This window comes from Gymnodraco acuticeps, unplaced genomic scaffold (genome assembly GCF_902827175.1).
Source record: "Gymnodraco acuticeps unplaced genomic scaffold, fGymAcu1.1, whole genome shotgun sequence".
Taxonomy (NCBI): domain Eukaryota; kingdom Metazoa; phylum Chordata; class Actinopteri; order Perciformes; family Bathydraconidae; genus Gymnodraco; species Gymnodraco acuticeps.
In genome coordinates, this window is record NW_022990224.1 from 614,783 (window position 1) to 639,097 (window position 24,315).

Below are 24,315 nucleotides of genomic sequence, written 5' to 3' on the forward strand. Positions count from 1 at the left end.
GAACAGGAAAAAGACAGCTTCAAACCCTGCGGTGTCACAAGACTGCTCACCCAAGTATAACCACACGGATTAGACAACTGGAGCAAAGCAAAGCCTTTGTTTGGCAGAGACTTTGTAGACTTTCACAGAAATATGTGGGAAATACTTTACATTGCACAATAAAAACAACAAAAAGAAAAGGGTGAAAGCGCTATCAGAATTTGGATGAGCATGTCTATAATGAAGGATTATCTAGCAGCATTATAAGAGCACACCATATACCAATAACATACCAACAATCGCCGACAGTAGCCAAACCGCCTGCTTCCATCCTCACCCGTCAGGACGAATGAGAACGTCTCGCTGGAAATAAAAGACAAAACAAAAGTGATTCAAACTTGCTGGAAATATGTATAGCTGTTGAAATTGTGCAGAAAAGACTGAAACAGAAACTCTCGAACATGACTTTGTTTTTAGGCAAACAAGGGTATGACTTTGTACTCGGGAGGGAAGAGCCGCGGGACAGGCTTATTACACCGCAAATCTCCACACAAATCTCCCTTATCTCTCTGCCTGACAGGTACTTATTGACGGATGACGACCTTCCTGACAGGCTACAGTGTCAGCAAGTTCAATGCAGGTGTGTGTTTGGTGCCCCCCCCCCCACTCATCGAACATTTGCCTCCAGGTAATTATTAGCCAGGACACACTTCATCACCTCTCTGAACAATGCACACGTTGAGAGTCTAAGCTAGGAGGTATTGGGTAATATAGACACTTTTAACATTACACAAAGAGGGCGGATTCTGTAATAACAAACCAGGTGTAAGGTGCTAAACCCACCCTCTCTCCCTGTAATCATTTGCTACCATCAGCACCTAATCATTAAAGAAGGAACAGACTTCTTTACAAGCCAAGAGGTCATTTAGTATTTTGGGCTTTCAGCTTCTTCTCTAACAAGTGGCCATTAGCAACAGCTGAGCTATTAACACTGTGCCGGGAAGTTCCTCTCTCCCTGTTTTGTTTCTCTTTGTATTTGCGAGGTGCAGTCAGACTGGGACTGACCTGGGGAAGTTGTCGACAGGCGCCCAGTCTTTGGCGTCAGGAAAACAGAACTGAGGGATAACCTTCAGCTGGTCCTCCGTCTCCCGCATGAACTTAAAGCTCCTCTCAAGCTGGATGGAAAAAAGAGAGGAAATGTGAAAAGGAGTATATTCAAAGAAACCTGAAGTATAATACTATTTAAGTCTTAAACCCTCATGTTTCACACTCACACACAGACAGATATCTTGCTGTTTAACTTGCTGTCTAATATTGAACTGAGGTCAATCTTAAACAGAAACATCTGTATACAGAAATGAGATAAGAAAAAAACAATGAAAGTGCAGATTGTTCTAATGCCAAAACAATGTTAATATTTTCCTAATCCTTAATGTTCATTATCATAACATTGTAGTGTCATTGTTTAAGTTAATATGAGTAGAGCCAAAGGTAATTCAATGTGATAAGATAATGCTTAATGACATTGTTGAAACCACAATATTGAGGAGTCTTGCACATACTGGATAACATCACTGTTAAGAAGCTGAAACTGAAAGTTGTGATGAAATTGAAGTTATTTTCCATCTTTTTTTAGTCAGTAGCACAGCAGTCACAATGCTCTAAATATATGAGGATATTTCTTTTTTTACTGCATGAAACCTGCTGTTGCTGTTCCCAGAAGCGAAGAAAATCCCTTTTTCTTTTCCCAGAAGAGTTCAAACCAGGTGCTCATAAACCATAGGTTGAATTATTGCCTTTGGGAAACTGGACATTTCCTTAGATAATAATATCTACAATAATGTCTCCTTCTTCCAACATCATTTCAGGTGTCTTACTTTGCGACAGCTAAAATGCCTCTCCCTGTTTACCTTGAGAGGGAACTGCTGTGTGACTTCAGGCAGGTATGGGACTCCAGCCTTGGTCTTATGGAGCGCAACAACTATAAAATATTCAAAGAGGTTCCTCTCCTGCAGCTCCATCAGATCCCTCTCCAAGGTCCGGTACCGCCCCGTCTGCCTCAGCATGGACTGGACCGACACCAGGCGCTGGCTGTGAGCTGAGGACAAGAGAGACACATGTTATGCAAATACATCCATGGCATGTTTCCACACATAAACATGAAATGGATAGAGGGTCAGCGTGAGGCCACCATGTACATCTGCAGCTGTGTCAACCCAACTATTTCATATCTATACAGCTTAGCATCACTTAAGCACAACACTGTATACATTTTCTGTCCTCACCTTGTAGTTTCTCCTCTGTGTCACTTTCTGACTCGCTGTTTTCATCCGTCACTGAATGGACAAAAGAAAACAGAGTGTGAGCAGACTGCAAAAAACTATCTCAGGAAACTAAAAGCACATGGAACCTGCCCTCCTTGCTTTCATTACAGCCTCCAACACACACCAACACACACTCCTCTCACACACACGGGTCACTCTCAACTGACCACAAAATGTTTCTCTGCCCATAAAACTAAGTGGATACATGTGATCGTCCCTTTTATGGGGGGAGACCTGTAAAGTCTTTCTGGTCAAACTGAGATTTGTAGTAAACAAAAACATGGACATTACAATAACAAAAAGAGACATTCTTATCTCAGACAACAACAAAAAACAGAAAAAATAATAATAAAATACAGTCAGTTGGTCACTTCAACATTTCATAAACAAAACAAAAAATAAAAAAATAGGTTGACAGTCCAATATCATCAAAAGCATTTATTATTCCTTTTTATCCCACTCTTCATTAGAGCTGATTGTTTCCCATTGCATGGTGTGTTGAGCCATCCTTTGATTCTTTGTGGCAATCATCCTTTTCAAAATAAATTGTGTTTTTAATCTACTTTTCACACACCTTAAATTCAGATTTCCCCTTGATTGAACTTTAAAAATAAGTATTTTTGCCAGAAGAATAATTGTATTCATCAACTGTGTATTGTCCTCATCCAAAAGCCCAAACAAAAGACCAAAGGGAGTCAATGCAAAATCAATATAAAGTGTCTTAAGCCAATTTTGAATCTCAGTCCACAGTCTTGCAACGTATGGACAATAAAAAAATAAATGCATCTGGTCTTCCTCTTCCTCCTCACAGAATCTACAAAGTGGTGACGGTTCGATATTAAAAGTGTTGAGTTGTTTTTTTGTAGCGATAATCATTTGAAGTCATAACCATTTGCCCAGAAAACACTACTATACTACTGTTATTTGTTATTGTATAATAAAAACATTTAGAAATATTTTAGTAGTAGTAGTTTGGCATGATTTAGGATTTATTTTTTGCTTTTTAACTTAAACTAATATGCTAATTAATACTAATATACTCTTAATACATGTGTTTGTTAGTGCGGGTTTTTACTAGTATTGCAATGGTGGTGTGTCTTTTATGTTTCGTGATTTGCTTAACTCCTGTGTTTTTTTTAATGTGCATCATCAACCGAAACGGCTTCCTTCCAGATCAAAATACCTCTAGTGCAGCAAATCGTGGACTCCATGTGCCACAATGATGAATACAGAATAGTGCCGCATCACATGACAGTTGTGTAAAGCTGATGTAAATTGCCTGTAAATGTTACCGTCTTGATAGAAGCATTGAAGAGCAGGACATGATTTTTAGTAAGTAAAAAAAAACAGATGATGTGAATAAATGATATTTATGTGGCCGGACTCACCTCTCCCTGAGCTGGACTCTGTCGACTGAGACACCCTCTTCATTCGTTTCTTCCCTCTCCGTGCCTCGAAGATGCCGTTGATTTTCAGCACCATCTGCGGGAGTAGGGGGGAAAAATGTCCATCTTTAACTTCTTAAAGCTAATAAACAAAATTGGTCACGCTCTTCATAAAATCAATTCAATACAGCTTCTGGGAGGCCTTCCTCTGAGCACACTTCTCAAAGGAAATATCCATCAGAAAATATTCCCATCCCCAGACGGCAGCATGAGTGGACCAGCTCTGAACTTCCCGGCACCATAAATCACAGACAGAGCAGAGTGAGCTCAGCAAAATGCCTCTCAGACTCCCGTACCTTTGGGATTTTCCTCCTTCTGCGATTGCACGGGTCTCCGGAGAGGCAAGGGGTGTCGTCAGGGCTGCTGGGGGTGGAGGGGGGGCTGATGCGGGAGGGAGAGGAGAAGCCAGTGTCCCTGCCGGTCTTACGGAGCTCCAGGAGTTTGAAGCTTCGCCGTTCTGAATTTTGTCTGAAGAAGCCAGGTTTGGAGGAGAGCTGGGGAGGGGAAAAGATACATAAGAACATTGTTTTTAGTACAGAAGTATTTTTTATTACATCTAAATGTTTTTATATTGATTTATCAACAAATTGGTACCTTAGTTGGCGTGTCGGGGACAGGAGATGAGGAGGCAGGTGAAACACATTTGCTTCCCAAGCAACTTCTCTCCAGCTCTATATCTTCATAGGGATTCTCCTTGGAGGGAGGATCTTCAGAAGAAAGAAAATACATACAAAATAAATAAAAATAAGAAATCTATGTGACCTTGGTTACACAACAGCTTCCAACGTCTTTCCAATATGCTGATAAAGCTGTCTTTCCATATCAGTTATATTTGTTTTGCCAGTTCCATCGTACTCCAGATGTGCTGATGGAGAACTTCCAGACTCTGCGTACCCAGCTCATATTTCACTGTGATAAGACGCTTGCAGAGCTAATGCTAACTTTACCCACCAGTCCTCCCCTGCAGACGAGTAGTGAGGACGTTTCATTTTCAAAAACCTGTTTCTCCCTTTGTATCTGTCTCTCTTCTCCTGTGCTTTATCAATTCCTCCACCAGATGTGAGCTGTAGGAGTCGGAGGAGCTCCTTCTCCCTTCACAACAACAAGGGATCAGTGTACTGTTTTTCACATTGCCGGCTTGTGACACACTTATCTCTTCACATTCAAGCACAGTGTTAAAAAGTGGCTCATTAATAATCCACAGTGTCAGCACTGATGTGTGGGTGTAGGTGTGTGTATGACTGTGTATTGTAAATGTTTTATTTATTTATTATATTTGTTATCTGTATTCAGTGATGTCATCTATTGTAAATGTGTACAATGGTATAACAATGTTGTGTTATTTTTATTATTGCTTTTAGGATGTCTATCACCATCTGGCAAAGGGACTATCGATGAAAACTAGCCTTTTGGCTAATTCGAGTACTTTTACATGTTTTTTTAATATGTTGATTAATGTTTTAAATAAATCAATTCAATTCAATTCAGTGTGTTAGTGCTCTCCGTCAGCTGTGAAGATGTGAGTGTGCCATCAATGTGTGTGTCTGGAAACAAGTGGTGGTGACAGTAGCTTTCCTCTCAATCTGAAAACACGGTCAGGCATGTGGATTGTTTTTAAAGCGTGTTGATGAGAACCTGGTTTGCGTGTTGATGACATGCCAGGGAGGATATCACAACGTTTCACCCCTACCTATATCTAGGAACTCCCAAAGCTGCTTTTTGTGTAGACAGCTCTTTGAGTTGCTTTACCCATGAGACACCGCTGAGAGATCGGTGTCGGAAAGAAGGAAACTATAAAAAATAATTCAAAATAAGCTGCGGTATCACTCAGATATAATTAAAGTTAATTGGACTGTTGCTAACAAGCGTTTACTCATTACTGGTCTCTTGGATGAAAACCAAAGACACATTGAAGCCATTGCCAGTAATGTGCCTCACATGCCCCCCCCCTCCCCCCAATAGCCGACCTCTGCTACAACCTCACACAACGCCACTATTGTACCTTATGAAATCTCGCAGGCTCTAGGTGGGGTTGGCATAACGCTGCAGACAATAAGGTAGGAACGTGGGTCACATTTTGCCGTATCATTTTTAATAAAAGTTAAGCAGCGTGGCTCTAAATTAAAACCTGAGCAGAGTAAAGACAGCTTGGCCTCCTCATCACCTCTGTTGCTATGATACACGCTGATATGAGAAATTAAACTACAAGGTCATGCAGTGTATGAAGGGTAGGGCAAATAGGACAACATCCAACCTATAGTACACTATGCAACAATGGTTTCAGTTTTACACAATAAAGTTGAACGCTTTGAAACCACATGTCTAAAAGGTGACTTTCGAGAGACTGTTTTTGGACGTTTTGCTTAGTTAATGACAAAGAAATGGGAGTGATATATGTTGGTATGTATTGTTTTTACCTATTATGTCCTCGTAGACATTCTCTTCTGATAAAGTGCGTGTTAGGCCCAGCCTGGACTGAGCGTACCAGTCCGCCCTGCAGCCTTCTGTGGACGACTGGAGCAGATCCTCAAATTCATAGGATTTCCTGGAGGACAGAGCATTACAAAGATTTAGAAATTGCACGGCAGATATAAAAGAAAAGAGGAGTTTCTGTTGAAACTGATGTTACCATTTGATAGTTGACACATTTGTTTGACCACATCTGTGTTTCATCACTGCCAAAGATTAAAGCCAAGCAGAATGAAGTGCTCACAAGAATCTGTGGTTTGACTGCATTCCCACATGCACGCACACATACAATTAAAGGGGCCCTATTCTGCTCATTTCCACATTCATATCTGTATGTAGTGTCTCTACTGTGACATGTCTCCATGCTTTAATGTTCAAAAAGCTCTTTATTTTCTCATACTGCCTGTGCTGCAGCACCTCTTTTCACCCTCTGTCTGAAACCAGAGCCCAGTCTGCACTGATTGGTTAACTGGCCGGCTCTGTTGTGATTGGCTAACTGCTTAGAGATTGATCGGCCCTTAGCCTATCATCGTGCAATTTGTTGGGGCGCTAAACAATAGAAGCACGAGTGTTACATAGTGATATCAATTATAGAAGTAAATAAAGGAGTCCAAGAAGACGTTTCAGGCAGGGGGGAGTGTGTGGGAGAGAAACTCCCTCTTGGGAACTTTGGGATGTTAGCCTTTGCAGACCATTTACATGCACACAAACCTATATCACACACTGCAGGAAAGGACAACTTGCTAGTCTTTTTTTTACTTTAACATTCACTTTTGGAAGCTGCATGTAAAAATGAACAATTTAGCCAAATCTGTCCATGATAATAATGTCAACAATTATGCATAGTCCTTGATATATAAGGAAAGTAAATGAACGTGAAGTTAAATAAACCCTTTTCTGACAGAGTGAAACATAAACTGAACATTGCATGCTTTACAAAAGTATGATTTATAGCAGAGCTGTTGGATGGAATCAGATGAAGCCAAGTGTAGCTAATGAACTGGCAACGCAGTGCATTCGTTCACATGCACAAAAATGCACAGTGCAGCGGACACTGAGAGACAGACAGCCTGAGCAAACAAAGGGCTTGACACAGCACACTTGAGCGGAGTGAGGCCTCCACATATGGTATGGAATGTAACAGATTCAAGGCAAGCTCCAAACAAGAATTCAGACCGCTGCAGAAAGTGAACAATAGATGTGCTCCAATAACGCAGAGCACACACATTTTTGTGTTTCCTTGCAGAAATGTGTTCACTTGACTGAATGTTACTAAGAAGACTCTGGTAAATTCCAACATGGTAATTGCTCTTGGCACGAGAAGCGACTCCGATTCTGGATCCGACTTTACACTTTACCAGTACACACATTTTTGTAATTACAAATCCCCGAAAAAGGCCTAATAAAAGCCAAATGCCTTGCGCAACCGTTTTTACTGTCAAGGCATGAATTCTTGAAAAAGTGAAGGCCCTCTTTGACATGACTCACTACTCTGCATGTTGATCTCCTCCTCCAGATGAGTTTTGGAAAGAGTAATGAGTTGAGTTGATGTGTACATTCCTCAGATCCAACCAATGAGCTCATTCTTTGGGATATTTAGAAATAGGATGATGTCACCGGTGGTTTTGATTTACAGCAGATGTGGGAAATGTTGTTCACCTCAGTTTGTTCAGAGACGGTGGGGGAGGGGTTCAGAGGAGAACCAGAGCCTCACTGGTTGAATCCGATTCCAAAAGCAACTTTAAATATTAAATTGTTGTGAATTTTGAAATAAGACAATAGTGAAAGGATCACTTCCCCCACAATTTGACCAATACTATATGAATAATTAGTTTTTCTAGGTATATCTATGTCTCCATAGAGAAGTTATTCAATCATTAAAGTGAATGGAGGCTGCGTTCAACAATAGAACTATGGGAGAAATTCGTTTTTTCAACAAATCTCTCACAACTCGTTCATCATAGCTCATCGTTCATCATAGGTTTTATTTATACAGTCGCATGTTTTCTACTTAAAAAAACTCATGCAAATACTAAGCCTGAGCAAAAATGCATGTGTTGGCCAAGTAGCGAGCATACAACTGTTTTCATCGTCTTATTCCCTACCTGTTATTACTGTCCCGGGCTTTGTCTGCCCAGGTTCTCCTGCACACTCCAGGTGGGGGGCACGTGGGTAAAGGGGGAGGAGGAATGGAGGGCAAAGGGGGCAAGTTCCGCCTTCCCTTCCCCAAGCCGAGGCCTGAAGTTGGGGTTGTGGGAGGGGTGTGATGCTGGAAGGTCCTCTGAGGTTTAGGTAGAGGGTTTATAGATGGAGCACCTGGCTCACTGTACAAGTTCTCTGGATCCCCCTCCCTCTTCCTCCGCGAGCTGCCAGGACGAACAACCTCCAAAGTCCCAAAAATGGGCTCGCCGACCCTCTTTTCTGATTCCTCCTGCTCCTCCTTTGAAGGAGGGCAGAAGTAATTCCCTGGAAATGCCAGTGAAGGTCTGTGAGGAACATCCTTTGTTGCCTTCTCCAGTTTCTTAACATGAGTTAAAACACTTTTCTTGTCCTTAGGTTGTTCCGTTGGTTTTGAGGCCCGAAATCCCCTCTCTAAGATCACTTCCTTGTCCTTGTTTGATGGGCCGTCTGGAGATTTAGGCCTCAAATCCGCCAGCTTTCCAACATTTTCCTTCCCTGAGTCCTGTCTGTCCCAACTAACAAACCTCTTGCTATCTGTCCTTTGGACTTCTGAAGCTTTAGGTTCCTTTTTCCTCACCGTCTCAACTTCCTTCTCTGCCGTGATCAGTGGACATGTCCCTGTAGAAGACGGGGCAGTCTCCTTTTTGCCCTCCCATTGTGAGATCTTATCTCTGATGCTGGCCGTCTTGGCTGCTGCCGGGCTCTTGTTGTTGTTCAGCTTCCCACACAGCCCGTTCTCCATGTTGGGAGTCCGCGGGTCGGTGGCTCTCCTGTGAGCCAGCATGGTGTCAGGAGGGCCGTCAGGAGGGCTGAGTAAGGGAGAGAGGGGACGCTTGGTGGACACAGCGGTCTCCCTCCTGTCTCTGTCCCCCGGCGACCCGCACACCTCTTGGCGCTGGGGCACCGCAGACGACGGAGCCTCCCCGACCTTCAGACCACAGCACTGGAGCCTGGAGAAGAACCACACACAGAAAAGTCAACAGACATACTCGACATACTTGCTAACAAGAGTTGAAGGCAAACCACAAATTTCATACATGTTCACCAAAAAGCTGCCCAGCAAACATGAGCCCACAAGAAAGTATTTCAATGATAGACAGAGGCAACACAAAACAGAAGGAACGACATGTAGATGTATGGTTCTGTTTTCATGTGTCAAAAAACATAGTACATTGAAATATAACTTAAAAAAATTAAACATACAACTCTCTGATACGTAGATAGTAAGCCATTATCAAAAAAATCAAGATGTCTTTAAATTAGCAAATTGGTATCCTCTGAAAATGCTTACTGACCCTATTCTTTACAAAACAAAATATATACAATACAGTATTGCTTGAAAGCAGCTTAGTTGTCTTTTAATTTAGCTAAAGGAGTTCAGTAAGTAAGATCTGAAAGCTGAAATATCGATATAATTTACAAATTCAGACGAACCTTAGCTTAATAGTCTAATGGAAATTAAGCTTGACATTATCATTTATTATTGGTAGGAAAATATGTGATTTCATCCTCTTAAATCAATATATTAAAGCTTTCTTGAATGGTCCATTTCGCAGTAAGGCGTATTTCAAATATTCAAGTTATTCATGTACGCAGAATGAAAGGGGGAAACGTACCAAAATAATCTCAAACAGACAACGTTTGAAAAGAGTCTTCTCTTAGCAACGGGGCATTGCTTACCACAACTGCACTTATTCACACTGGATAAACAGGCTGAGAAAGTACATTGAACTGTTGTCAACTCTAATCATTTATAGTGCAATTATTTCCATAGAAATGTAACGTGCTGCCTTCAGTGTACACAGCTAAGAACCGTGCTCCCCATAGCTCTTTAAATTGGCTGCACAACACAAGCACTTACAATTAAGTCCAAATAGATCTTTGTTTTATGAGGCAAACAAGAATTCTTGTAAAGAGGGCTCAGACGTCTGTTTGGTGCCTCTGTTTTCGCTGTGAGTCACTCCTGGAAGATTACTGGGTCACGACTGTTTGAACTCTGGGTTTCGGGGTCAAAGTTTACAAGCTACGCACACAGCTATTTCTGGAGAAGAGATGAATGTATACACAGACGAGGGAAGAGGCCGAAGTGCAGACGTGCATCTTTGCTTCTCTACTGCTCAAAACTTTCTTTTTTGGCCCTAAGACCATTCATCAAATGATTGAATTTCCAACAAACAGAGGAAACGCGGCCTTGGTGACTTCTGATGACATTGCTGGATGTGAAAACCAACAGTCATGCAATCTAGAGGAAATCTCAGGGGGAAATTACTGATTCAAGTTTCCTCAGAGACCCTTAAAACAAGGGGAACAAGAAAACCAAGTCATTTTCTTTTAAATTGCTCTGGGTTTTATTATCTTGACCTCTCTCCCCCTTTATTTTTTCTTTTGAGTACCTCGGTTGAAACAGCAGTTCTTATTAAGCATGAAGCAACAGATGGTAAAAAAACTAGGTCAAATAAAAAGCAGGGTAAAGGAAAGCAGGAGTCGGCAGGGGGCTTGTGTAGCGAAGGAGTTAAAGAAAAATACGAGCAGATGGAGGAGGAAATTAATAATATTTTTCACCTCGTCTCAAAAAACACTTGATTGTGATTAAGAGACAAAGAGAGATTGAGAGACAGACGGTATGGGTGGAACATGAAGATGAGTGTTACTGAGGGCGGAAGGAGATACAAGGACACAACATCTTCTCCAACCAGCTGAGCTAACACGGGATCAGAGGATATGAGAAAGGGTTGGAAATGGGGAGGACAATATAACAGAGATAAAGAGTATTTTAATGTTCCGGAAAAACCATTTTTGACTATTTCCAGGGATAAATGTACAGAACATATGAGCAAGGGTACAGACAAAACTACAGACATTAAAACCTCCCACAATCCCTGTTATTGTCACAAACCAAAATCCCCTCATTTTAATTAAAATAGAACTAATGAATATTGCAAGGATGACAGAAGGGACTATGGAGAGTGGTCAAAGAGGCATGAGACAGTGGCAGCAGGGGGGGGGCAGGAACAGTAACTAGATGCCAGATGGCCAATTCTGCCCTGCACTCCTGCCCTGCTATTGTTATGTTGCTGACCCGCATGGAGAGGGGAGTCTCCAGCTAGCTTCAGAGCAGTACAGAGCTTTAGGATGGGAAAAGGGATATGTAGGCCCAAGCAACACTTTTTTGCACCCTTCAGCACTCTGAACATCTGCTAGTTTCCATCTGAAAGCAAAAGGTATAATAGATAGATATAATACAGTAAGTATATGTTATGGCTTCATCTTCATGTCTTGCATGTCTGTGGACAGCTTGGAATGAGAGACGGCATCAAAATCCTATCATTGTATCAGTTTACTATAAGCATTTATACTTGTTGATGATAATTTCATCCAACTTTAGCAAATGCTTAAACCATAAGTCATCTGGTCAATATATAAATTGGATAGGACTTTTACTTTAACAAATCCGATATAACCTTGCATTCTTACTACAGTATAAACAAATAAAGACCACCACTTTCCTACTCCACTAGCTGAATTTATATCGCTGGATAACATTTTGGTATAAATCAGGAGGAACTGTTGCTCTCCCTCAAGTTTAAAAATAAAATAATTGCAATGGTAAGCAACAGCAAGGAGAATCTCACAAAATAAAACAGAAACAATAGAAATACCAGCCAGTGCTGCAAGGATTCTTTCGGTCTAGACCATTGTCTCATTTTTAGAAGAATCAGTAATTATGGCAATGAGAGACTGATGTTTAAAAAAGCTTCACTCTAAGTGGTGGCTATGAAAACCTGATTCAAAGGAACTTTGATCATTTACAAAAAGAGACATCCCCATAGTATTGGTTATAGCACTGATATGTTGGACTGTGATTATTTCAACTACTGAATCAGAATTGAAATATTTGATTGTCTTTTGAGGCACCTACCCGTTGACTGATTGGTAGATACAGTTGTCAGTGTTTGTGCAGAGCAGCAGGGCCCTCCCTCCGGTCATGGTGCTAGCAGCTGGCATCCTGCACACAGAGAAAGACACCGACAGTAAGCACAATATATTTATTTGAAGTGTTAAATGCATTGTGTGGATGGTAAAAGTTTCTCTAAACAAATGAGAATGCAAAACAGACCAATATCTCAGTTTGTAGGTTGCAAACACAAACATTTAAAAGTCAAACTGTTACAGGAGAGTTGGAAATAATGTATTTTTTACCTATGCAGATGATACTTAAAAACAGGTTGATATTCAGACAAATGAAATCTAAGTGAAAAGAAGAGCTGCTCCCACAGTACTCCCTTAGGGTTAGAAAACAAATCTAACTCTAGTGTGTGAATGTAAACTACCAAAAGGCTCAAACCTATCATTTCTCTGGCTAGAAAAACTCAGACCTCACAGGTTGCACGCCATCCCCCCAAAACTGGCACAAAAACCCCCCACACTTGATAGAATTGGAGGAAATAGATGAAAACAAAACTTTAACAATTGCAAGCACGTAAACCCCAGCTCCTATGTGGCAATATGGAAAAAGTATGGAATGTTCTAAAAACACATTGTAACAAGCCCCATTAGAAAAACATCACTGGCAACTAGAAGACAAAGAAGGGCACTGAGTTCAACTTTTTAAAGGTTATCACTCAGGCTTTTCGTACTCGTCAGAAGTGATTTTAAGTACTGCGCAGACGTTTTGTTTTTGCACTTCGGATCCTCTCCGCAAACTCCTTTCATTTTAGGATATCACTTCCTTAAAGTCTTCCAGCACTGCACATTTCCCTCTGTTCTTCATTAGGACAAATGGTGCCAAGGCGACTTTGAGGGGGGAACTTATTATTCGGTCCATTTGTCAGCATATCATAAAACCAGATCCACTTGGAGCCATTGCAAGACTATCCGTAAGTAACCATTGAATGAGAGCCACTGGCAAAAGGCACGTGACTTGGCCCTAAAGATGGTGGAGGGTTGGCATGGGCCTAGCATCAGTCTGACATAGATGTGGTTAACATTAGAGAGGGGGGGTCAGGGTTAACTTCTGTTGGCAGATATTCACATGTGTTCTTAAGTAAATTCACAGAGACACCGATACATGCTTTGCCACCCGGTTGCATACCCACACACAAAAAAAACTCGTATAATATAACACACCTATAGATCCCACATCCCGCCAAAAAGTCCTGACTGCAGACCAACTCAGTGATGTGTGTGAATTAGACCAGATGTGCTGGGATACTTTAGGGTATCCGTAGGCCGTTAAACATTTCCTGAGCACGGCTGGGCCCAATCCCCCCCCTTCAATCCTCTCCCAATAAACCTGCATTAGCTAACTTTGACACTTCTCTCCCTTGCCCCCTGACTATGGAGGGAATGTGAGCCTTTTTCAGCCAAATTCCACAAATTGTTGTCCCAACTGGCAGTCAGAAGAAATGCCACAATTTCAGAAGATTACGTAGAAAAATGCAGCCAAATAGCTGAACTCTTCCCTGAGTTAACAACATAATTGGCCCTCTGGGTCCAGTGTTTTGGAACGGCTCTGGGCTTTTCCTTTTTTTTTTTCTCGCAGAATGAAAGAACAAATGGACACGGCGGAAAGGCTGTGGTCTCGTCTGACAAGATGTCTACTTAAAGTACAATGGTTAATTTTTCAACTTCTTTTTGCTCAACTTACATCCATCAATTGCTTTGTCTTTAGCCCCCCCATCAAAAGGAGGGGGAGGGTTTGCGTCAGACGTCCAATGGCCAAATTATTTTCAGCTGTGAGCCGAACAGAGGTCACATGTTTGAGGGGAAACATCAACCAATTTTTTTCCCGTCCTCCCCCTCTTGATTATTTTCTCCTTACTAAAAGCCAACACAGAAATGAAGAACAGAAATCCTGCATGGGACAGGGGACGGGGGGACGGGGGGGCTGTAAAGAATGTATAGAGCCTCCTAGTTTTACAGTTACATTTTTTTCTAGGTTGGGAAGGGTTTTGGATATCACGGGGGGAGAGGCAAGATGGACGATATGAAGAGAGAGAGCACATCGAAGAGGAGAGGGGGGGGTTGGGGAGACAGGGGTTGTCAAAACTAAAGAGGAAAGTGGATATTGCAAAGAATAATATAAGTATACTGTTGCACTGTGAAAATAGGGAAGGCTTTTAGGCTGTCCCATTTCATTGTGTGCAGCCCAAAGGCTATTCAGTGTAGATGCTGGTGTTTAAAAGGTTATTTGGTATTTCTACAACATTCTGACTTACTCGGCTTGAAAACATCCCAAACTTGACTCATACAAGACAAGGATTCCCCAATTGTGCCAGAACCTGGCAAGCGGTAGAGTCCTGGCATCTCGTAAAAGCACTAAATTGTACAGCATTGTTAGTTTTACAGCGTTTGGTAACTGAGGAAACTCCTTTTTGGGGAGCAGCGAAAGCTTTTGTGTCCTACAGCTATTGGCAACTATTGTTAACCCTGACCCTCAGAGCAAGATGGCCACCATAACAAAGCAGAGGCTGAGGGAAGCCATCTGCTGAGGCCAATAAAAACATCACAGGGAAACTGCCCCCCCTCAGCCCCAGGCCTGTGAGGTGTGACAGAACGTGGACAGAGGAAGTGGTATTGTTCAGCAGCTGGGTGAAGAAGGTGGCGGTGGAGAGTGTGTTGGAATGGAAATAACTCATATTCAAAGACATTCATACCTTTTCAATTAGACCTGAAATACACCTGTTGATTGTCGTTGGGATTCAACAATTTTTCCCTAATGACCATTAAGAAAACACCAATATATTCCTTGAAGGATGACCTCCATTCCTGGACTTAAATCATAAAAGATTGGTGCTCAGGGAACAGCACACAATCTTAAATGCCTTGAGGCCTTTAGAGATAGCAGCACTCAGGGTCAGAGGCAGGCCATCAGAGCCAAGCATCAGTTACATAACAAACACTGAGGAAGATTTCTATCTGCGGATGGACACAGACCGATTCTTCTTATAAACATGTACTCATATAAACCACTGAGAGAGGGATGCTGTTGTTTATTTGGGGACTATTGGATGAACCATAGCACTGCAATACAATTTCAGTTATCAGGGGTCAACACCTGTTCTAGAAATGTACAGCAAAGTGGAAAGTGGAGAAAGGGAACCATTGAAGGGTTTATATGTGAGCAAGTGTGATACTGACTGGAGACAACTGTGGTATTTGTATTGCATGTGTGGCAATCTAACTGTGCAACTTTCAACCTGAGGTTAACACTGGGAGGACTGTACAGTAGCTGTATCAAATGGGCTGATCTTCATACAGTGGTTATTATGAAACCTATCAGTATTGCATTTTATGACCTTTGTTGATAGGCTTCTCTAACAAATGGCCCTTTGCTAAGAACTGTGTGCAGTGAGTGTGAAATGTTTCAGTATCTGATCAACCTTTTGTAGATATAGGAATAGCTTCTCCATCAGGTTTAACAGCACGGCTGGCTCAGCATTTATTCATGCTAAAGTGTAACTTTACATTACTAATAGGCTAATGTTATCATATCATTATTTATCAATTCAATGAGCTTCAGAGGCTTCCGGTCATTGAGCAAAGAATGAGGAGACAGAATATCAACAACACATTTGAACAAAGGGATGAAAAAACAATCAGCCCTATTGAATGACAATGCTAGTAGTAGAGGAGCCTATGTTATGCCTCCTGTAGCACCTAGGGATTGCTGTGAGCAATGAAAGGTGCTTTATAAATCGAATTTATTATTATTATTATTAGGTACGACAAAAGAGACAACATTTCCAGGTAAGTTATGTTAAGCAAAAGAAACAGATCTGAGATACCAAGTTCAAATATTCATAAATAATCATCATTTGATTCTGAAAAGCCATTTAAGTCCAGATGATAATGATAACTGTCAATTATACACATACTGTAGGGACCCTATGTTTTTTCTGATTGGCTCACAGACTAATTATTCCCCAGATGTCAGATCTGCATTTGGTCACCTCTCCACAGAACAGGCAACTACATTGACTCCAAACTCCACACATCTGGCACCCTGTGTGAGCTACATACTAAAGACTGACCTTGATCTAGTCATAGAGTTGTAAATGAATCCCTGACTCACAAAGACTTGGCACATTTGTGTACAGTATGTTGGCCAGCACACAGATGACTCAGCAGCATGCAGACCCACTAATAGATTACACTTGGCTTATCTGTTTTACAGTGAACTCACAAGATGTTGAATAAAGATAAATCAGCTTGGACTCATTCAATGGCAATGTGATGACACACGCATTTGCACACACACACACACACACACACACACACACACACACACACACACACACACACACACACACACACACACACACACACACACACACACACACACACACACACACACACACACACACACACACACACACACACACACACACACACACACACACACACACACACACACACACACACACACACACACACACACACACACACACACACACACCAACTTTTCCACAAGTGAGTTATTCTTCAAGATGGGGCAGTTATGAGTTAGTCAACATCATTTAGACAGGGATATTGTCTAAATTAATTTTAGACAATACCCCTGCCTTTTTGGTTGATTTATTTGTTGTTGAGCTCTTTGTATCTTTAGGTGTTGACTGTTAATGATAATCACACCAACTATTGCTGTAGAGTTGTAGCTTTATCACACAGTATGGAGATGGTGCTGTCAGAGTTTCCTAGCTTTATCATCCTCTGGGTTGTTGTCAGCGGGCTGTTTGCTGTCTGTTTGCAGGCTGTTTGATGGCTGTGTGCTGGCTGTGTGCTGGCTGTGTGCTGGCTGTTTGCTGAATGTGTGCTGGCTGTTTGCAGGCTGTTTGCTGGCTGTTTGTTGGCTGTGTGCTGGCTGTTTGCTGAATGTGTGCTGGCTGTTTGCAGGCTGTGTGCTGGCTGTTTGCTGGCTGTGTGCTGGCTGTGTGCTGAATGTGTGCTGGCTGTGTGCAGGCTGTTTGCTGGCTGTTTGCTGGCTGTTTGTTGGCTGTTTGCTGGCTGTTTGCTGGCTGTTTGCTGGCTGTGTGCAGGCTGTTTGCTGGCTGTTTGCTGGCTGTTTGGTGGCTGTTTGCTGGCTGTTTGCTGTCTGTTTGCTGTCTGTTTGCTGGCTGTTTGCTGGCTGCTTGCTGGCTGTTTGCTGTCTGTGTGCTGGCTGTTTGCTGTCTGTGTGCTGGTTGTTTGCTGGCTGTTTGCTGGCTGTTTGCTGTCTGTTTGCTGTCTGTTTGCTGGCTGTTTGCTGGCTGTTTGTTGGCTGTTTGCTGGCTGTTTGCTGGCTTTTGCTGGCTGTTTGCTGGCTGTTTGTTGGCTGTTTGCTGAATGTGTGCTGGCTGTTTGCTGTCTGTGTGCTGGCTGTTTGCTGGCTGTTTGCTGGCTGTTTGCTGGCTGTTTGCTGGCTGTTTGCTGGCTGTGTGCTGGCTGTGTGCTGGCTGTGTGCAGGCTGTTTGCTGTCTGTGTGCTGGCTGTGTGCAGGCTGTTTGCTGTCTGTTTGCTGTCTGTTTGCTGGCTGTGTGCTGGCTGTGTGCTGGCTGTTTGCTGGCTGTGTGCTGGCTGTGTGCAGGCTGTTTGCTAGCTGTTTGCTAGCTGTTTGCTGTCTGTTTGCTGGCTGTGTGCTGGCTGTTTGCTGGCTGTTTGCTGGCTGTTTGCTGGCTGTTTGCTGGCTGTTTGCTGGCTTTTGCTGGCTGTTTGCTGGCTGTTTGTTGGCTGTTTGCTGAATGTGTGCTGGCTGTTTGCTGTCTGTTTGCTGGCTGTTTGCTGGCTGTTTGTTGTCTGTGTGCTGGCTGTTTGTTGTCTGTGTGCTGGCTGTTTGCTGGCTGTTTGCTGTCTGTTTGCTGTTTGTTTGCTGGCTGTTTGTTGTCTGTGTGCTGGCTGTTTGTTGTCTGTGTGCTGTCTGTTTGTTGTGTGTTTGCTGTCTGTTTGCTGGCTGTTTGCTGTCTGTTTGCTGGCTGTGTGCTGTCTGTTTGCTGTCTGTTTGCTGGCTGTGTGCTGTCTGTTTGTTGGCTGTTTGCTGTCTGTTTGCTGGCTGTTTGCTGGCTGTTTACTGGCTGTTTGCTGTCTGTTTGCTGGCTGTGTGCTGGCTGTTTGCTGGCTGTGTGCTGGCTGTGTGCAGGCTGTGTGCTGGCTGTGTGCTGGCTGTTTGCTGGCTGTTTGCTGGCTGTGTGCTGGCTGTGTGCTGTCTGTTTGCTGGCTGTGTGCTGTCTGTGTGCAGGCTGTGTGCTGGCTGTTTGCTGGCTGTGTGCTGGCTGTGTGCTGGCTGTGTGCAGGCTGTGTGCTGGCTGTGTGCTGGCTGTTTGCTGTCTGTTTGCTGGCTGTGTGCTGGCTGTTTGCTGGCTGTGTGCTGGCTGTGTGCAGGCTGTGTGCTGGCTGTGTGCTGGCTGTTTGCTGGCTGTTTGCTGGCTGTGTGCTGGCTGTGTGCTGTCTGTTTGCTGGCTGTGTGCTGTCTGTGTGCAGGCTGTGTGCTGGCTGTTTGCTGGCTGTGTGCTGGCTGTGTGCTGGCTGTGTGCTGGCTGTGTGCTGTCTGTGTGCAGGCTGTGTGCTGGCTGTGTGCTGGCTGTTTGCTGGCTGTTTTCTGGCTGGCTGTTTGCTGGCTGGCTGTGTGCTGGCTGTGTGATGTCTGTGTGCTGTCTGTGTGCTGGCTGTGTGCTGTCTGTGTGCTGGCTGTTTGCTGGCTGGCTGTTTGCTGGCTGGCTGTTTGCTGGCTGTGTGCTGGCTGTTTGCTGGCTGTGTGCTGGCTGTGTGCTGGCTGTGTGCTGGCTGGCTGTTTGCTGGCTGTTTGCTGGCTGTGTGCTGTCTGTGTGCTGGCTGTGTGCTGGCTGTTTGCTGGCTGTTTTCTGGCTGGCTGTTTGCTGGCTGGCTGTGTGCAGGCTGTTTGCTGGCTGTGTGCTGGCTGTGTGCTGTCTGTGTGCTGGCTGTGTGCTGGCCTGTGTGCTGGCTGTGTGCTGTCTGTGTGCTGTCTGTTTGCTGGCTGTGTGCTGGCTGTGTGCTGTCTGTGTGCTGGCTGTGTGCAGGCTGTTTGTGTGCTGGCTGTGTGCTGGCTGTGCGCTGTCTGTGTGCTGGCTGTGTGCAGGCTGTTTGCTGGCTGTGTGCTGGCTGTGTGCAGGCTGTGTGCAGGCTGTGTGCTGGCTGTGTGCTGGCTGTGTGCTGACTGTGTGCTGGCTGTTTGCTGGCTGTTTGCTGGCTGGCTGTTTGCTGGCTGGCTGTGTGCAGGCTGTTTGCTGGCTGTGTGCTGGCTGTGTGCTTTCTGTGTGCTGGCTGTGTGCTGGCTGTGTGCAGGCTGTGTGCTGGCTGTGTGCTGGCTGTGTGCTGGCTGTGTGCTGGCTGTGTGCTGGCTGTTTGCTGGCTGTGTGCTGGCTGTGTGCTGGCTGTGTGCTGTCTGTGTGCTGGCTGTGTGCAGGCTGTTTGCTGGCTGTGTGCTGGCTGTGTGCTGGCTGTGTGCTGGCTGTGTGCTGTCTGTGTGCTGGCTGTTTGCTGGCTGTGTGCTGGCTGTGTGCTGGCTGTGTGCAGGCTGTGTGCTGGCTGTTTGCTGTCTGTTTGCTGGCTGTGTGCTGGCTGTTTGCTGGCTGTGTGCTGGCTGTGTGCAGGCTGTGTGCTGGCTGTGTGCTGGCTGTTTGCTGGCTGTTTGCTGGCTGTGTGCTGGCTGTGTGCTGTCTGTTTGCTGGCTGTGTGCTGTCTGTGTGCAGGCTGTGTGCTGGCTGTTTGCTGGCTGTGTGCTGGCTGTGTGCTGGCTGTGTGCTGGCTGTGTGCTGTCTGTGTGCAGGCTGTGTGCTGGCTGTGTGCTGGCTGTTTGCTGGCTGTTTTCTGGCTGGCTGTTTGCTGGCTGGCTGTGTGCTGGCTGTGTGATGTCTGTGTGCTGTCTGTGTGCTGGCTGTGTGCTGTCTGTGTGCTGGCTGTTTGCTGGCTGGCTGTTTGCTGGCTGGCTGTTTGCTGGCTGTGTGCTGGCTGTTTGCTGGCTGTGTGCTGGCTGTGTGCTGGCTGTGTGCTGGCTGGCTGTTTGCTGGCTGTTTGCTGGCTGTGTGCTGTCTGTGTGCTGGCTGTGTGCTGGCTGTTTGCTGGCTGTTTTCTGGCTGGCTGTTTGCTGGCTGGCTGTGTGCAGGCTGTTTGCTGGCTGTGTGCTGGCTGTGTGCTGTCTGTGTGCTGGCTGTGTGCTGGCCTGTGTGCTGGCTGTGTGCTGTCTGTGTGCTGGCTGTTTGCTGGCTGTGTGCTGGCTGTGTGCTGTCTGTGTGCTGGCTGTGTGCTGGCTGTGTGCAGGCTGTGTGCTGGCTGTTTGCTGGCTGTGTGCTGGCTGTGTGCTGTCTGTGTGCAGGCTGTGTGCTGGCTGTTTGCTGGCTGGCTGTGTGCAGGCTGTTTGCTGGCTGTGTGCTGTCTGTGTGCTGGCTGTTTGCTGTCTGTGTGCTGGCTGTGTGCTGGCTGTGTGCTGTCTGTGTGCAGGCTGTGTGCTGGCTGTGTGCTGGCTGTGTGCTGGCTGTGCGCTGTCTGTGTGCTGGCTGTGTGCAGGCTGTTTGCTGGCTGTGTGCTGGCTGTGTGCAGGCTGTGTGCAGGCTGTGTGCTGGCTGTGTGCTGGCTGTGTGCTGGCTGTGTGCTGGCTGTGTGCTGGCTGTTTGCTGGCTGTTTGCTGGCTGGCTGTTTGCTGGCTGGCTGTGTGCAGGCTGTTTGCTGGCTGTGTGCTGGCTGTGTGCTTTCTGTGTGCTGGCTGTGTGCTGGCTGTGTGCAGGCTGTGTGCTGGCTGTGTGCTGGCTGTGTGCTGGCTGTGTGCTGGCTGTTTGCTGGCTGTGTGCTGGCTGTGTGCTGTCTGTGTGCTGGCTGTGTGCAGGCTGTTTGCTGGCTGTGTGCTGGCTGTGTGCTGGCTGTGTGCTGTCTGTGTGCTGGCTGTGTGCAGGCTGTGTGCTGTCTGTGTGCTGTCTGTGTGCAGGCTGTGTGCTGGCTGTGTGCTGGCTGTGTGCTGGCTGTTTGCTGGCTGTTTGCTGGCTGGCTGTGTGCAGGCTGTTTGCTGGCTGTGTGCTGGCTGTGTGCTTTCTGTGTGCTGGCTGTGTGCTGGCTGTGTGCTGGCTGTGTGCTGTCTGTGTGCTGGCTGTTTGCTGGCTGTTTGCTGGCTGGCTGTTTGCTGGCTGTGTGCTGGCTGTGTGCTGTCTGTGTGCTGGCTGTTTGCTGGCTGGCTGTTTGCTGGCTGTGTGCTGGCTGTGTGCTGGCTGTGTGCTGGCTGTTTGCTGGCTGCTGCTACAGCACTCTGGAGGCCAGCCTCTCCCCAACAGCTGCTTCTCATTATGATTTCATCCTCCCTCTATGGCTGTGTCCCTCCATCCCTCTGTCCAGCCAAAAAGCTAACACCATGACATCACCATCCCTTGCTTGTTCTTCCCCAAACTGCTCTCTTTTTTCTCTCCGTCATTTCGAAATACCTAAAAAGGGCAAAGTTGCTCGCGGCCCACACTCCATGTGCTGATAGCTGTGAAATGCAGTCACACAAATACAGAAGGCAACCAAAGAGAGGCAGCCCCCTAACCGCTTCTCATCCTTTTACAGAAAGTAGAGAACACGATAGCTCCAAATGGGAATAATACACTGCGAAGGGAAGATTATTTATTTTGTTCTTTTTCTTTCCGCACCCACGCTGAGTTGAGGACCCTATCCCCTGGAAGATGTGGCTCACATGTGCCAAAGCCCTGCCTGCAATCAATTTAACGCACCACTGCACATTTAGCCTGCTCTTTCTGGAATGGCAAACTTGGCTGCTTTTTTCCTCCCCACCGTCTTTCACTCTTTATTTCTCCCTTTCATTCTCTCTCTCTTTCATTCCCATTCTGTCATGGCGTTGCAGGAAAAAGTCGGATGGAGGAGGGAGTGATGGTGGGGCACTGTTTTTAATCCTTTCAACCTCTCGTTCCCTTTCATACTTTTATATGCACCGTGTCTTACCTTCTGCAGACCTGGAGCAGAAACTATTTATGTAAAACCAATTCTTTTTTAACACTTCGGGGTTGACAGATCCGACAAAGTGTTTGGTTTGAGTGATATGGGGATTTCACAATGACCGACATTCTGACTGGCCCCTGAAAAAGTAGAATAGGAAGGGTTGATGGTAAAGGAAAGGATGTATGGTGAGGAAGAGTTAAGGAGAGGGACGGGCAAATAAACAAAGGACTTTTATCTGGGCTCGGCAGTCTCTCCCTCTCTCGTTTTTCTCTCTGTTTCTGTCTCTGTGTCCTGTTCAGGGCCCCTGTTGCTTTCCCAAGCTGATTTCATAGCAAGGTCTTGGATATGAGCCAAACAGGCCAAATCCATGACTATGTGTGTGTATCTGTGTGTGTATGTGATTGACAGCCAGAAACAGCTTTACAATCCTAGAAGCCTCACTCATTGAATTTATCAATTTCCTTGCATGCCATGTTGACCTTTCTCTCGTCTCCTTCTTTGTATCTCCCTACTTTCACAGACATTACTTTTCCACCCTTATCTTCCCATTCTGTATCCAACCACAGGGATCAGCTGGCCTTCAGGGGCAAACGCACAAATATACAGAACATGTACCAGCTATCCTGCTTCCCAGTGTCCTGTCCAAATTTAATGATAGTCCTCCTGCCCTGCTGAGCTGTGTCCTCCCCCCCCCCCCCCTGATCCCTCCATTGTTAGCAGAGGATGGATGTGAGACAGCATAGAAACTGGGTTAGCAACAGAACCAGACAGGAACTGACGGGGGACACCGCAAACAATTCACTTCTCCCTGTATGTATTTTTTCTTATCAATCTATGCTTAATATAACACATTGTTGTAATTCTAAAGTCACGCATATGGCACTTCTTGTTATTGTGGTTGTTGCTTATAACTGAGACTCTGATGGCCTGGGTGTCTACATTGTATCCCGCTGAGAGCTGGAAGAATGGGTCACAATATTATCTCAGAAAATGTATAAACAAACCTTAATTATAACAAGGGCCACAGAGGAAGCCACTATGGATGTAATTATGGTGCACAGACACAATCAAGAGACAGTATGCTACAGCATTTAGGAGGTTTCTTATCCATGAAATGAATAGTTATGTTCTTGTTTGTTTGTGTTTGTGCACACAAACTGACAGGAAGTGTGGTGAGACTTGCAGGAAGTTGGATTAAGACTGACTGGCTGTTCCTCCTGAAATTAAGTCATCAAACTTTTTGCAAGGCAAGTTTTCTTGCTTAAGAACTCGCCCCGTACAGTACGAGCTTGAGTATGAGGTTGATAAATGAGACAGCCTACTACCACAAGGTCAGAAAAGCAGGAAAAGGAAGGAAAGCGCCATACGAACTCAGCAAAATCCTCCAAAAAAAGTCCTTCTCACTCGCTCCACCTGTCAGAGTTTACAAATGACCATCCCGTAACTGTTTAACCACAGGCTTTTAAAGAGAGGTCTCCCTTTTCCTTTGGAGTTTGTGGCTTCCATTCCACATTCCACTGACTGCAAATGGTGTGACTTGCAAGCTAATGATGCCCTAAAGTCTTCAAAGTGATAAGCCCTTCTAGAAATACAAGTTTGGAGGGGGAGCCTTTGACACCGTTGGCCTGATAAGAGGTGGAAATGAAGTGGATAATTGAAAAAGATATGTGCATTTTTCAAAGCACAGAGGAGTTTTTTTTAAAGCTGGACTGACCTAGTGGAAAATTGGAAATGAATTCTTCCATCTCAACAATTGCTCTTACCGTTCGCCAACAAATACAAAGAGGCCTTAACTAGCTCAATGGAGAGAAGAGAAGCCTATGTACCAGAGAAAAGGACACAATCATCACAATGAGAAGAGAGACAGAAGTGGAGGAGGAGGATGGATCTGTCTTGGAGGCAGAGCAAACAAATCTCTCTCTATCCCCCCATCTGGGTGAGGGTGTCGTGTTACGTCTCTTTGCAGAGTCGGAGCATCTGTCCAGAGACTCCCACAGACACGT

At 44.9% G+C, this 24,315-nt stretch overlaps 1 protein-coding gene across 1 annotated transcript in view; it reads right to left on the reverse strand.

Moving 5' to 3' along the window:
* The window catches only part of si:dkey-82f1.1 (DENN domain-containing protein 2A), a 40,432-nt gene that overhangs the window by 8,564 nt on the left and 7,553 nt on the right, over positions 1–24,315 (reverse strand). The window contains exons 2-11 of the mRNA XM_034218700.1: positions 12,318–12,404; positions 8,323–9,348; positions 6,166–6,293; positions 4,343–4,455; positions 4,045–4,242; positions 3,692–3,785; positions 2,265–2,315; positions 1,890–2,077; positions 1,045–1,154; positions 273–342 (exon numbers count right to left, since the gene is read on the reverse strand). Of these exons, the coding sequence (XP_034074591.1) occupies positions 273–342; positions 1,045–1,154; positions 1,890–2,077; positions 2,265–2,315; positions 3,692–3,785; positions 4,045–4,242; positions 4,343–4,455; positions 6,166–6,293; positions 8,323–9,348; positions 12,318–12,403 (2,064 nt within the window). The 5' untranslated portion in view covers position 12,404. The remainder of the gene's footprint in view (positions 1–272; positions 343–1,044; positions 1,155–1,889; positions 2,078–2,264; positions 2,316–3,691; positions 3,786–4,044; positions 4,243–4,342; positions 4,456–6,165; positions 6,294–8,322; positions 9,349–12,317; positions 12,405–24,315) is intronic.